At 27.0% G+C, this 14,779-nt stretch overlaps 3 protein-coding genes across 3 annotated transcripts in view; 1 reads left to right on the top strand and 2 right to left on the bottom strand.

Moving 5' to 3' along the window:
• The window catches only part of Phum_PHUM256380 (ankyrin repeat-containing protein, putative), a gene marked incomplete at both ends in the record, with an annotated part of 4,567 nt that extends 2,423 nt beyond the window's left edge, over nt 1-2,144 (bottom strand). The window contains 8 exons of the mRNA XM_002426433.1: nt 137-371; nt 449-631; nt 708-864; nt 967-1,099; nt 1,173-1,476; nt 1,551-1,739; nt 1,822-1,977; nt 2,121-2,144. Of these exons, the coding sequence (XP_002426478.1) occupies nt 137-371; nt 449-631; nt 708-864; nt 967-1,099; nt 1,173-1,476; nt 1,551-1,739; nt 1,822-1,977; nt 2,121-2,144 (1,381 nt within the window). The remainder of the gene's footprint in view (nt 1-136; nt 372-448; nt 632-707; nt 865-966; nt 1,100-1,172; nt 1,477-1,550; nt 1,740-1,821; nt 1,978-2,120) is intronic.
• A 2,355-nt stretch (nt 2,145-4,499) lies between these two features.
• Nucleotides 4,500-13,499, top strand: Phum_PHUM256370 (nhl repeat-containing protein, putative; the record flags this gene model as incomplete). Its single annotated transcript, XM_002426432.1, has 17 exons — nt 4,500-4,634; nt 4,723-5,001; nt 5,402-5,558; nt 5,633-5,914; nt 6,368-7,194; nt 7,326-7,572; nt 8,807-8,897; nt 9,054-9,253; nt 10,726-10,932; nt 11,015-11,207; nt 11,301-11,559; nt 11,635-11,851; nt 11,942-12,120; nt 12,292-12,573; nt 12,663-12,880; nt 12,964-13,138; nt 13,473-13,499. The coding sequence occupies 17 exons, from the start codon at nt 4,500-4,502 to the stop codon at nt 13,497-13,499; spliced, it is 3,975 nt and encodes a 1,324-aa protein (XP_002426477.1).
• A 775-nt stretch (nt 13,500-14,274) lies between these two features.
• Phum_PHUM256360 (Acylphosphatase-2, putative) lies at nt 14,275-14,568 on the bottom strand (the record flags this gene model as incomplete). The annotated part of the gene is made up of 1 exon (XM_002426431.1): nt 14,275-14,568. One exon carries the CDS (start codon nt 14,566-14,568, stop codon nt 14,275-14,277), a length of 294 nt encoding a protein of 97 aa, XP_002426476.1.
• Between the last annotated feature and the right edge of the window lie 211 nt (nt 14,569-14,779).

The following is a 14,779-nucleotide window of genomic DNA, read 5'->3' as shown; positions in this document are numbered from 1 at the left end:
TCATAATTTTCATTTAGAAAAAAATTTTCCGTATTTTCATCTTGTTCTTCTGTAAATGTTAAATTTTCAGATGTGTCTTCGATAATTTCATTTTCTTCATCGTCTTCGAAAAAATCTTTTTTTTCTTTTTTTTCACCATTCGGAATTGTTGATGTCATTTCGTATGAATTTTTTGTTTCAAAGTCGCCATTTTCAATATTTCCATCGTTTAAATTATCTAAAGTTATTATTTTCGACTCTGGAGATTTATAAAGTTCCCAATTCCAGTTAGGAGGAAACGCGTTTAACGTTCTGGGAGAATCGGGTACAACTTTTATTAATTTTATTAATTCTTTAAAATTATTTTTATAATAAATCGGCTTTTTGTTGTTCTAAAAATATTTCAAATTTCGAAATGCAAAATCATGAAAATTATTTTTAAAAAGAAAAAAGAGAGAGAAAATCTTACGTTATCGATTGAATTTTTATCGGCTCCATATGAAATAATTAAATCGTATAAATGATTATCATTTTTTAATGTCGTGGCAGCATAATGTAATGCCGTTCTGCCACTTCGATCTATCGAACGAATCAACGTATTATCGATATCGAGAATATTTTTAACTATTTTCCATCTGTTAAGACCCGATCCCTTGCAAAAAAAAAAGTTTTTTTTTTTCGTTTAATTTCATTTTTAAATTTAAAACAAAAAAAAGAAATTAACGAACCTTGTGTAAAATATTTAAACCGTTAATATCTCGACTATCTAAAATTTCCAAAGGAGCAGACGATATATTTTTAACAAATCCGTTAAAATCATCATCAATAACGGATAAATGAAGATTTTTTATCGAATTTAAAACGTGAGGAACTCCGTCTAAAAATCTAATTTATAAAATTATTATTATTACTAAAGTAACTGGAACTATTTATATTTCGGGGGGGAGGGGGAAATGAATCAAAGTATATAAGATAATTTTTAATTACTTTTTCATAGCTGGATCATTTGTTGTTTCGACCAATAATTTATTTCCGTGACCTCCCCAAATAACTTTTTGTAATTTTGTAAAATCTTTATTGTGAATCCATATTCTCAAACTTGAAGGTTTAATAATTAAATCTGGAATAATAATTAAATTAATTAATTTTCTTTTTTTACATAAAAAACGAAAAAGAAAAAATTTTTTTTTTACTGGTTGGATCATTGTCGAAGTGGTTGTTGTGGTTGTTGTTGTTGTTGTTGTTCTCGTTATTTTTTTTTTTACAAGAAGTTTCAAAAGCACCTCTCATAACTGGAAAAACTAATTCGTTTGGTTGTTGCATGTAATATGATGGGGCGCGTTTTTTCAAATCTAAAATTCTCGAATTGGCACCAGCATTAATAAGAATTTGCCAAATTTTTCCAGGTTCTTCTTTGGAACCTCCACAAAGATGAAGAGGCGTAAGTCCTTCTTTATTTTGAACATTTAAACATTTCGGATAATTTTTAACTAAAAACTAAAATCATTAAGTTTTTTTTTTTTTTTTTTTTATTTATTTCCGGTAAAAATTTTTTTTATTATAATTTTTACCTGTACGATTTTCGTATGACCAAAATAAACAGCTTTGTGTAAAAGGCCATCGCCATTTTGATCTTGACTTAAAAAAATATTTTTATCAAAAATTTTTGAATTTTTATCTTTTTCTATATCTTCTGCGACTTTTTCGAGGACCCCCAAATTTCCATCGGATGCCGCTTCGTGAAGTTCATTAATTTTATCCTTAACCGGAAACGAAAATTTTTTTTTTTTTTTAAATTTATCCACAACGTTTCTCGCGGATATAAATAAATTTTTTACGCACCAAATACTCCGGAACTTGTTTTAAAAAATTTCGAACTCTGGACTCGTTTGATCCTTTTTCTCCAACAAGTTTTTGTCCCTGACCTCGTAAAATTAATTTTTCCAGATTATATAAATCTCCAGTGTTTAACCATTTATGAATTATACCGGAATTAACCTGTAATACTTCCACTCAAATCCCTTTAATAAAATTATTTTTAATCACACGAGAAATTTAATGTTTGGGGGAGGAAGGAAGGGGGGGGGGTTGAAGGAGTGTAATGATTACAATTACCCGAATAACCTTTATTTAAAAAAAACCGTAGCAATTAGGAATAAAGCCATTTTTTTTTTTTTACCTTTTGGAGAATTCCAATGAACGTAATAATAATTTCCATTTATTTTACGCGATGTTAAATTATTTCCGGTATTTTTTAAACCTGGAAATTTTTTTTTTTTAAACGCCCCCATTTGATATGTATATAGAAATTTTTTTTTTTGGTCCCCCAACTTAAGAACTTCAATGAAATACTAAACGATGAGGAAAAAAAATTATGTTGTTGTTGTTGTTGTTGTCGTGTTATTGAAATTATAATAAGACAAGTTATTTAGTCAGACAATAAGATAAACATTATTTTCATCATTTTTTTTTTTTGTCTTCTTTTTCTTCTTGAATTGAAACCTTTCGGTTGCCAACAGAAGACTAAATAGTTGCTAACAACATATTTTAGGTCATTTCGATAAAAAAACGTCTTTAATTTCTTGTACGATGAGTATAAAATTGAAATTTAATTAACAAATAACTAATATTAATATATATTTAAAATTTTTCTCTCTATAAAGTTTTTATATATAATAATGATAATAATAATAGCCTTGAAAGTAATTTTTTTTTTTTTTTTTTTTTTGTTAAAAATAACGTTTGAGTTCCACAAATGAACCTACGCAATTGGATATAAAATCAGTTTCGTCTGCCAATTTAAGAATAAAAATAAATTATCGTTGCGTCAAATTTCAACAAAAAAAAAAAAAAAATTTTTTTCTTTTAAACCTTTTTTCTTTTTGTTGTTGTTGTTGTTGTTGTTATTCGAAAAGTATAAAAATCGAACGGAAACGTTAAATAATTGCGGATATGAAATGAAGACAAAAAATTTGAATTTATTTTTTATTAAAAAAAAAAAGGGGATAATTGTTGTATATGGGGTCATAATTATTTATAGTAACATGAATTGATAATCGAATGACTAGCAAGGTGAAAAAAAAAAAAAAAAAAATGAAAATAAAAAAAAATATTTAAAATAATCAGAGCAACGATGACGAAGGTCCTGTTTTAGTCCAGGCAATTCGCCAAAAAAAATCATGTTGTCCAAAATTTATAAACGTTAAATAAATATACGGGATATCTTTATCCACCCTCTCTCTCTCTCTCCCCCTTCATTGTTCTTATTATCAGAAAAAAAAAAATTCCAAAAAGTTAACCTTTATTATCGCACATAATTTGTTTGTATGAGTGTCCTTTACTTGTTGTCCTTTATTAATTATAACAAAAGGTTGTTACGACAACAACAACAACCACAACAGGAACAACCACGAATATCTAAATGTATTTTTTGTATCGTGTCTGGCTGGACACAAATGGACATTTTGTTCATATAATGTAATTTAAACATAAAAATTTCTTTTTTTTTTTAAATGAAAATTAAATTTTGGCATGAAATCAGTTAGAATGCCAGCCCTGATTTTTTTTTTATTTTCACAGATTGAGTCCCACAAATAATTGGTGCTTACACAATTTCACAAAAAAAAAAAAAAAAAAAAAAATTTTTTTTTTTTTCTTAGTTGTTTAAGGCAGTTTCTAGTCGAAAACGTACTTTTATTATTATTAATATTTGTGAAAAGTTATTAAAAATTGTTTGGGTTTTATTATTATTATTATTATCATTTATATTAAAAGTTTATTAAAATAGATTTTAAAAAAAAAAATATTGAGGATATGGTTTAAAAAGCTCGCGTTTTAATTATTAAAAAAAATTTATCGATTTAAAAATTTCGATCACGTTTTATTCCCTGAATTTTCTTTTTTATTTTTTTGTTCATAAATAAAAATTTAATTATTTTTCTTAGTACCACTATTATTATTATTATTATTGGTTTAGTAAAAAAAAAAAAAAGTTCATTGAATTTTTTTGTCACATGGCAAAAAAAAACTTTTTTTTTTTTAAAATAAAAAATTAATAAAAAAAAAAGTTTTTAATTCCGTTAAAAATTTTTTTTTCTTTTTATTATATTTTTCCAGAAGTCTAAAATGACTTATTTAAAATAAATTACAAATTAAAAAAAAAAAAAAAAAGAAAAGTGAAAAAAATGGCATCGTTCAAAGATGATAATAATAATAATAATATAAAAAATAAATGGTTAATAAATTATGAAAAATATATATTGATTATAACAAATAATTTTAAAAATAAACTTTCCTAATAAAAAAGGTAAGGAAAATTATTATTATTATTATTATTATTTTGGTTTTTTTCGAGGGTTTCCCCCCGCCCAACACCCCTTTTCCGCGTTTTTTTTTTTTTACGTAAAACGCACGTAAAATAATTTATTCGACCCCTTCCCTTAAATGTTCTCGAAATATATTTATTTTACTTTAAAGTTGGGGTGGGGGTGGGAAAATATTATTTTTTTTTTTTTTATAGGATGGAGCAATTCGAACAACTTTTAACGTGTGCCATATGCCTGGATCGGTACCGTAATCCAAAACTCCTTCCATGCCAGCATAGTTTTTGCATGGAACCTTGCATGGATGGTTTGGTGGATTACGTAAGACGACAGGTAAGTAACAAAAAAAAAATTATCTTTCCTCTTATTTATTTTTTTTAAAACAAAAAATGGAGAATAAAAAAAAAAAAATTGAATTTAGGTTAAATGTCCGGAATGCAGAGCCGAACATCGAATCCCTTATCAGGGAGTACAAGGATATCCAACAAACGTAACCCTACAACGATTTCTGGAATTGCACATCGAAATAACTGGAGAATTACCGGATCCAACGAGTGGACAAATTATGGAAAGATGTAATGTCTGTTCGGAAAAATCCTATTGTAGCATGTGCATGCATTGCGATAAAAAAATATGTGGAGATTGTAAAGGCGCACACAAAGATATTTTAAGAAGAGAAATTTCTAGAATAAATAATCAGGTTGGTCGATTGAAAGTAAGGGGAAAGGGGGTGGGAGGGGGAACAAAAAAGCGACGTCCTCATTTTGTGTCCCATTTCCCTTATTTTCTCTCCTCATTTTTTATTTATTACCTATTTTAAATTCAATTTAAAAAATAAAAAAAACAAAAAAATCGATATTTTAATTATTTTTAACTCTTAAATTAACAAACCTAAGGATTAACAAATCTAAGGGTTAACAACAAATCCGAGGATTAACAAAATGAGGATTAATAATAATTTTTTCTTTTTTTTATTACGAGACGACGACACGACGGAAACGACGCGTAAAATTTAAAACGTTTATTTTTAAAAATTCAACGTGTAAAAATTTATTTAAAAATAAGTATTATTATTATCATCATTGAAATGATAATTACAGGTAAAAAGAAGTCTTCATAAATTAGAAGATGTTTTGGCGGTTGTTGAAAAAAACATGGTCGGTCTTCAACATAATTGTTCATCAATAACGGAAGAAGTTGACGAAATCAATAGAAGATTATATAAAGCGCTTAAAGATAGAACCGAATATTTAAGAGGTAATAATAATAATAATCATTTATAATTCATCATCATCGTGGCAAAAACAATCGAACGGTTTTAATTTTTCCAGGTGAAATAAGTAAATATTCATCAGCGGAAAAAAAAAATTTATCAACACTTAAAGAAAATTTAGAACAGGAAATATCAAACATACAAAGCAATTGCGATTTGGCCGAGAAATACATAACCGAAGCCGTTGATTGGGATGATATTGAATTAATGGATGCCAAAGAAATTTTTTTAAAAACTGTTGATTTTATAAGAAATTTCGAATATGAAAACACCGATTATAATCGTAGAATAAGATTTACAATGACCCATGACCCTAATCAATTAGTTCTACTAGTTGCTGGTACGTTTATATATTATTATTATTATTATTATTATTATTATTATTATTATTTTCTTTTTAAAATAATTATTTAAAGAAATAAAAAATTTTTTTTTTTTTGCAAAAGTTTGTGTTTATTTAATTGTAAGGAAAATAAAATAAAATAATTTTGTTGTTGTTGGAAGATTCCCAAATAATTATTAGGGAAAAGGGGGGAAGAGAAGGGGGAGGAAGAAAAGAAGAAGAAGGAAAAGAAATTCACACATCACTAGCAATAAAATGCGTTTTTTTTATTTAAAAACGTTCGCGACATTTAAATACGAGTTATTGGCATGAACCATTTTCGTTTATTTTTTATTTTTATTTTTTTATTTGCTTACGTCATAGCAATACAACGCAGCAGCTTCAAAAAAAAAAAAATCTTAATAATATAAATTAAAACATAAATTTCTTTTTTTTTGTTGTTTGTAACAGGTTTTGGAGATTTGAATTCAATAGCAACTCATCAAAATGTATCAAATAATCTTCCGGGTTTGGCTGGAAGTGGTTCTAGCACGAATCTTTTGCAACCATCGGCTCCCGGACTTATGAGATCAAAAAGTGACCACAGATTAGCGACACAATTTCGTTCCCAGGACGAACGCGGTTACGATCGTTATGGGGAAGCTGACGATTCTTTAAGTACCCCTAGAAAATTCGGTGAAAGATACGGTAGACAGGGTCAAACAAGCGGAGGATTGTACGGAGATCGATTTAATAGATCAGATTATGGATCCGAGTACGAAGGCTCTTACGACACCGAACCGAAAAGACCCAGTTACAGATCAAGATTTAGAAGAGATCGAGATAGTGAACCCGAATGCGATTCGGGTCAATCGAGATCCGTAAGATTTAGCGAGCCACAGAACAAAGAGCGAGAAAGGGTTTTCGATACGGAAGATGCTGCTCGCGGTCCTTTGAGCGGCATAACGAGGTTGTACGATTCGCCTCGTGTTATGCAAAGACTTCAAGAAATGGGAAAGGAAAAAAAAAAAGTTGAAGTGAAACCCGAGCCGCCGCCGCCGATTCAAAAATTTCAACCACCCAAAAGAGCACAAAGGCAGATTTCGGAAGAGGATGAAATAACAAGAATGAAAAAGCAAAATAAAGCAAGCGCGAACGAACAAAATCAACCCGAGGCTAAATCGAGTGCAGACAGAACGACCGTTTTAAGAAAAGGAAATTCTCACGATGGTGAAGAAAGAAGTTCGGCATCGACGAGGGAGGAAACGACCGGTCGAAAAACGACTCCCATGCCCGAGGTATAAAAAAAAAATTTCACCTTTTCTTTTTGATTTATAATTCATCCATGAAATATTATCGATCGATAAAACTAATATTTACGCATTAGAAAATAATTTTAATAATAATGAAAAAAAAAAAAAAAAAACAGGTTCCGCCTTCGAGCGAGGAAGAAAGTGGCGATGAAGATGACGAAATGTCGCCATTGCAAAATAAAACCTCTGGTCCAACAGCATCGAACAGTACGACAACATCGCGAAGATCTTCGCTTCAAAGTGAATTACCAACAGCATCAGCAGCAGCAGCAGCAAGTTTTAAAAAATCCGGTAGAAGTGAATCGTCTGATTCCACGTCAAGTTCGGAAAGTTCACAAGGATCGACAACCCCAAAAAATTTAGGTAAATTTTTTTATATTTTTTTCTATTTATATTTAGGCAGGGAAAAAATTTCCCTCACTCACAGAGAGGGAAATTTCTTTCTTTCCATTTCTTTCTTTCTTTCTTTCATGTTTATTTTCGAAGTAATCTTTTTTCTTTTATCCTTTTCTTATTATCTTTTTTTTTTTTTTAAATTTTTATTAATAATTAATTATTTTTATTTTTTGTTGGTAATATAAAGTGTTAAACAAAAAAAAAAAAAACGATAAAAATTCACATTTAAACAAACAATTTCAATTTTACGAAATTATAAGTGACGTAACTTTTTATTTTTATTATTATTATTAAACCGAAAAATTGAGCCAAAAATTTTTAAAATATTTAAAAAAAAAAAAAAACAACAAAATAATATTGAAATTTTTTTTTTTAAATTAAATATGAAATCAAGTAAAAAAAAAAAAAAAAACAACACGACTAATTTTTAATTATATTTTTGTTTTTTTTTTTAACGGTTAAAATGAAAAGGCATTCAACTAAAATCAGGTAAAAAAAAATTTTTTAAATAAATAATTAAAAAATTCATGACCATCCACACCAATAATAAATTAATCAAGGGATGATGATGATGATGATGTTGATGATATAGTGTGGTGGGGAGGGAGGAAGAATGTGTTTAAAGTTTGTTGGAAATCAGACTGAAAAAATAAATAAATACTACCAACAACAACAACAACAAAAGAGAAAAAAAAAATTAATTTAAATTATTATTATTATTATTATTTTGGTTATATAAAAATCTTGTGGAAAAAAATAAAATAATAAAAGGGTTTAATTGTTTGATAAATGTTTCAGATTTTCTTTTAAAAAAAAATAAAATAAAACATGAACTATTAATAAAAACAAAATAATGTAGTAACTTGAATTGTATATAACTAATAATATTAATAATAATAATATTTTAAAAACAAAAAAAAAAAAACCTGTATAGCACTGAATGTATATATTTTATTAACATTATTATCAAAATCAACAACAATTCGAAATATTATTATTATTAAAAAATCAAATTTTTTTTTTCTCTTTTCAAATTATTTAAAAATAAAAATAATTACAAATTTTCTTTTATTATCAATATTATTCGCTATCGATTCTTCTTCTTACTGTCTTTACTGTTATTATTATTATTATTATTCTTCTTTTTTATTCATAATTTTTATTTTGTTGTTTTTTTAATTTGTTTTTATTGCTTGATGAGTAGGAGGACAAAACTTGGCTTCTGAGAATGCAAAATCAAAATTTTCACCAAGAGAAGATTCTGATAGTTTAGGAGGGAAAGGAAAAGTCAGGTTGTATTATTAAAAAAAAATAAATAAATACGGTTATGTGTATGATAAGGCATGTGTGTCTGTGTGTGCGTGTGCGTGCGTGGGTGTTTATGTGTATATATATATAAAAAAAATGATTTGTGTAACCGTCGATTGTTGTGTTTTATAATTAAGCAGCAGCACAGATGGAAGCAGTCAATTAAAATATCGAAGTCGGTTCTTAAATCGTCAAAATTCAGAAAATGTACAATTACCAACAAAAGAAGAAGATGAAGAAACGGATTCTGATTCTTCCGATTCGGATACTGATACAGATGAGGACACTGAAAGTGACAAAAGTAAAAACGATACCAATGATATGGATAAAACGGATATAGGTATAATTTTTCATTCCAGTATAGCAATTATTTTTTGCATCATCGGATTTTTTCACATAAAAGAAATCATTTAAAATTATATACAACAGAGAACACGACAAATCGTTTATATTTAAATGTTTATTTTCTCGAAGAGAATAATTTCGACCGTCGTTATTATCATAATAATAATAATAATAATATGAAAACAAACAAACAAACAAAATCTCATTTTAAAAATATTCCTGCAATCGTAGGTAACTTCAGGAACGTACCTTGATAAAATTCAAAACACGGCCACACGAATAAAGTAAACGAAAGGTTCAAAGGGGGTGTTCTGACTAAAGCCACGACAAAAAAAATTCGTTTTTTTAAAAAAAAAAAAATCGTTTACCGATCGCATCAACCGAATCACAAAAACTGATGACTTCTTCTTTTTTTTCTTCTTATTTTTAAAAAAATCAAACAAAAAAAAAAAAAAAACTTTTATGAGGACATTGAAAACGCCTACAACAAATCAATAAATAATTATAAATAATTAATTAGAAATCCATCATCATGTATTATTGAAGATTGAAGATGACATGTTTTTTTTTTTTTCTATACCACGATCGATTATTTTGGAAAAACGAACAATCCAAAATTTTTATTCATTTCTCATAAATATATTTACTACAATATTATATTATGAAAATGGATGATTATAATAATAATAATAATAATAATAATAATTGTAATCATAAATTTTCAACCGTTATTATTATTATTATTCATATATTCATGTAAAAATATACAGAAATATTTTTTTTTTTTTAATTTAAGTGAATTTAAGTCGAGTTTTAATCGAAAAAAAAGTTTTTATTTGTGATTATATATTAAGTGAAAGAAAATGATGATGATGATGATGATGATTTAAATATGTTAAAACGCGACATTTTTTTCTTTACTTTTCTTTTCTTTGTGTAAATTATTCGAAAATAAATTAAGTTTTGTGAATCATAATGAAATACTTTTTATTTTTTTATTTTTATATATATATAAAATAATAATGATTATCATTTAAATAATTAATTTTTATAATTATCTTAACAAAATTAACAGAAAAGTAATATATTTACTAAAAATCATAATAATTATTGTATATAAAATAAAATTAATACACTATAAGTAAAACAGAGGGGAGAGAGAGAAACACTTAAATTAATATTATTATTATTATTAATTATTAATAATTTTTTTTTTTTTTACTTGATACAATTCAAAAAAAAAAAAAAACATTTTATAAATGTTTTTATATCATTGTACTTTCAGCAAAAAATGTTTAGTTTGGTTGTTTTTTTTTTTTTTTAAATTAATAAAAATTTAAAAATGTTTGTAATAAGTTTTGAGATTTCGATCGAAATCGAAAGGTAGCCGACACTGAACCTGAATTAAAAAAAAAAAAATTAAAAATGATGCAATCTATATTTGTAAGAGATATATTTTGTTAGCAGGACCCTTATTGGCAAGAAGTGCACTTGCTAGAGATAATGGTGGAAATTCTAGGCAAAACAGTAAAGAAGGAAGCGTTTCGAGTTCGAGATCTCGAAATACTCCAGATGATTCGTCACTAAAAGAAGAAGTACCCTGGAGAACAAAATATGGAAATGTTAGAGAAGAAGAACCGACAAATTCTCGCATGGGACAAGATAAAACCGAAGGTTTTTCATTTTAAATTAATTAATTAATTTTTATAATTAAATAAAAAATTTATTAAATTTAATTTAATTTATTAATTTACAGTCCCGAGATTTTTGTCACGGAATCGTCAGTATCAAGAAGAAAATAAATTTCCCGGATACGGAAGTCGTTTTTTAAATAAAAATAAAAGTTCTCCCGTTACTAGCCAGGATGATGATTTAGATAAAATTGGAAGCAGAAGATATTCTAATGCGATGATGGATGATGATAATAAATATCCGACAACTCGATCCAGGTATATTTTTTCTGTTGAAAAATATCATTATTAATGTTAATAAAAATGATGTTGGAAAATTTTATTATGAATTTTTTTTAAATTAAAATTCAGGTTTTCGGGAGCGAGAGATGGAAAAAATTCAATAATGAAAAGTAGATCTTCCCACAATTTTGCTCAAGATGATGATGATGATGATGATATGAGTCCTTCTTCTTATTTACCTTCAAGATACGGTCAAAATATAACAAACGATCTCTCCAGGAGCAGATCAACTCATCATTTAAAAATGAAAGAAAATTCACCCGATCGTTTAACTTCCGGTCGTGAAAAAGATGGTGCGGCACTAAGCTCTTGGGCGAGATATTTAAAGGTTCGTATTTTAAACTTTTTTTTTTACAGATTTCATAATCGATTAAAAAATTTTTTATTTTCTTTTATATTTCAGAATAAATATGGAAATCGAGGTAAGGATGGTAAAGATTTGCCAAGCAGTAATCTTCCATCTTCCTCTGGAGCATCAACATCCTCTTTGAATTCGAGAAGGCTATCTTTAGGATTGCCTTTACGTCACAATTCAACGAGTTTCGAATCATCTGACGATGATCAAAAAAACATGCAAGGCTCCCCCACATCCCCTACAGTTATGGCGGCGGCAACAGCAGGTTATGATTTACTATTATATACAACTTTTTTTTTTTGTGGTTGTGACGAAAAAAAAAAACACCTAATAATAATTGTTGTTTTCCTTCTAGGTTTCGTAGCAGCGGCGTCAGGTTCTACCCTTAGAAACCAATACCTGCAAAAGCGTCGACAACTGTTTAAAATTGGGAGTCGGGGGAGCGAACCAGGATGTTTTACATGGCCCCGTGGCATTGCCGTGGGTATCGATAATTCAATCGTCGTAGCCGATTCATCAAATCACAGAGTTGAGGTATGTTCTCTTTCATTTATATTTATCTTGTTCAACTTTACTTTCTTTCTTTCTTTTTTTATTACCAAAATTTAAATTACGAAAATTTTATTCGTTGTTGGGGGGCGGCGGGGGGGGGAAATTAAATGGTTTTTATTATGATTTAGAATCATAAATTCATGTTTTTAAAAGGTGTTTGATTCAAGAGGAAATTTCCTTAAAGAATTTGGAACTTATGGAAACGGTATGGGAGAATTTGATTGTCTTACTGGAGTAGCCGTAAATAGAATTGGACAATTTATTATTGCCGATAGATATAACCATCGCGTACAAGTGTTGGATCCATCCGGAAGGTTCCTTAGGGCATTCGGTAGTCAGGGTACTGCCGATGGTAGATTTAATTATCCCTGGGGGATAACAACTGATGCTTTGGGTTTTATATACGTTTGCGATAAAGAAAATCACAGAGTTCAAGTAAAATAATAAATCTTATAATGCACACATGCACACATTGTAAATAAGGAATATCAGTTAGAATCTTTTTTTTTGTGGGTAATTTTTAGGTTTTCCAATCGGATGGAACATTCGTAGGAAAATTTGGTACTCAGGGAAATAAACCTGGTCAGTTGGAGCATCCCCATTATATAGCCGTATCAAATACAAACAGGGTGATTGTTAGTGATTCTAACAATCATAGAATTCAAATATTTGACGTTAATGGTAGAGTTTTATCTTCATTTGGTAACGAAGGTTCGGATGAGGGTCAATTTAAGTTTCCAAGGTTTATATTTTTATTATATTAAAATGTCGATAAAATAACTAAAAATATAAATAATTAAAATTATCGGATTACTATTTGTGTAGGGGTGTAGCCGTGGATGATCAGGGTTACATATTTGTTGGAGACTCGGGAAATAATAGAATTCAAATATTTCATCCGGATGGTTCGTTTTTAAAATCATTTGGATGTTGGGGATCCGGAGATGGAGAATTTAAAGGTCTCGAAGGTGTGGCTGTGATGAGCAACGGAAATATTTTGGTGTGCGATAGAGAAAATCATCGAATTCAAGTTTTTTAATTATTCGAATTATATAACTTTAAAAAAAAAAAAAAAAAAATCATCATTATTATCATTATACAAAATAAAAAATTTTGTTTAAATTATTTAAAAAGAAAATATATTGACAATAATTTTTGGCATAGGAAATATTTTGTAATTTTTTTTTTTTCGGTTTAAATTAAATAATCAATCGATTATCGATCATTGGCTTTAAAAAATTTAAATTTATAATAAGCATTTAATATAAATTAATTTGTTTATGGTTTATAATAATTTTATCACCTTAAATTGCCAATTGATTTAATTTTATTAGATAAAATATTTGGCAATTGATTTTTGATAAATAAAAAAAAAAGCAACCATTGCCAACCACAGCCTTGCCTTGATTGAATCAATTAAAATTATTTGGCACTTTTTTAAAATAAATAAAGAAATAAAAATTGATGATTAATTAACCCTGATTTTAATTGGTGTTAAAATAGGTTTCCCCTGATAAATCTAATTTTAAACAATTCAGTAATACAGTTATAATTTTTGCACAAATATTATTATTACAATTTTATTATCTTTTGCAAAAAAAAATTTTATATTATTATTTTTTTTTTGTTTTAAACTTTATAACTAATTAACAACTTTTATTACTAATCACATAAAATTTTTTTTATCACACTATTTACAATTTTTAAAATACATTATTTATTACATTTTAAAAAATTTATCATCATTAATAATATTTCATTATTTTTTCGAACTTTAAATTCTTTAAATTTAAAAACAATACATTCGAGGATAATTTAGAGTTAACATCCACTTAGTTGAATCCTAACTTGAGCCCTATTTTTAAATAATTGATAACTAGAAATCAGGATAAATTTTTTAATGTTTTATAATACAATTAAAAATTATTATTCTATTACATTTCATCGAGTCAAATTTTTTATTCAAAGAAAAATGTTACTTAGTTATAAGTAAAATGAAAAAAACACTTTTCTTTACAAACAAAGAACAATATAAAATAAAAGGCAGTCACTCGTTAGGAAAAAATTAATAATAAATATCATACAGAGAATACTTAATAATAATAAACATTACTATAACAATATAATGAAAAATAATTAACGTTTAACAAAAAAATTATTGAAACTAAATTCATCGATTTCTTTTTCTTCACTAAAAACAGCTTTTTCTATTTTAGAATATGGACTTCCCTTATACTGCAACCAATTTTTCATTTCATCAATATTTTTTCTCTCACCCTGAATTGTTCCTTTGACAGTTCCTTCAGTAGAATTCATACACCAACCCCTTAATCCTAGGGCAGTAGCTTGTTCTTGGGTAAACTTTCTAAAAAAGACACCTTGAACTTTTCCATAAATCTCAAAATTAACGCTTATTAATTTAGATGCCATTCTGTAATTAAAAAAAAATATATATATTTTAATCACTTATTTTAAATCAACAATTAATATTAAATTTCAATTTAAATCAAAAATATATAAATATATTTCTATACTTTACCTGTTTTTTTTGTTTGTAAATGAAAAGTGTTCGCGATAAAATATGACCATAGAGAAAAAAACTTGTTTATTTTAAAATGTATAATTTTTTATAAATTTAGTA

The sequence above is a fragment of the Pediculus humanus genome, genomic scaffold, assembly GCF_000006295.1.
Source record: "Pediculus humanus corporis 1103172107631 genomic scaffold, whole genome shotgun sequence".
Classification (NCBI taxonomy): Eukaryota; Metazoa; Arthropoda; class Insecta; order Psocodea; family Pediculidae; genus Pediculus; species Pediculus humanus.
This window is presented reverse-complemented; position numbering and strand designations above follow the sequence as displayed.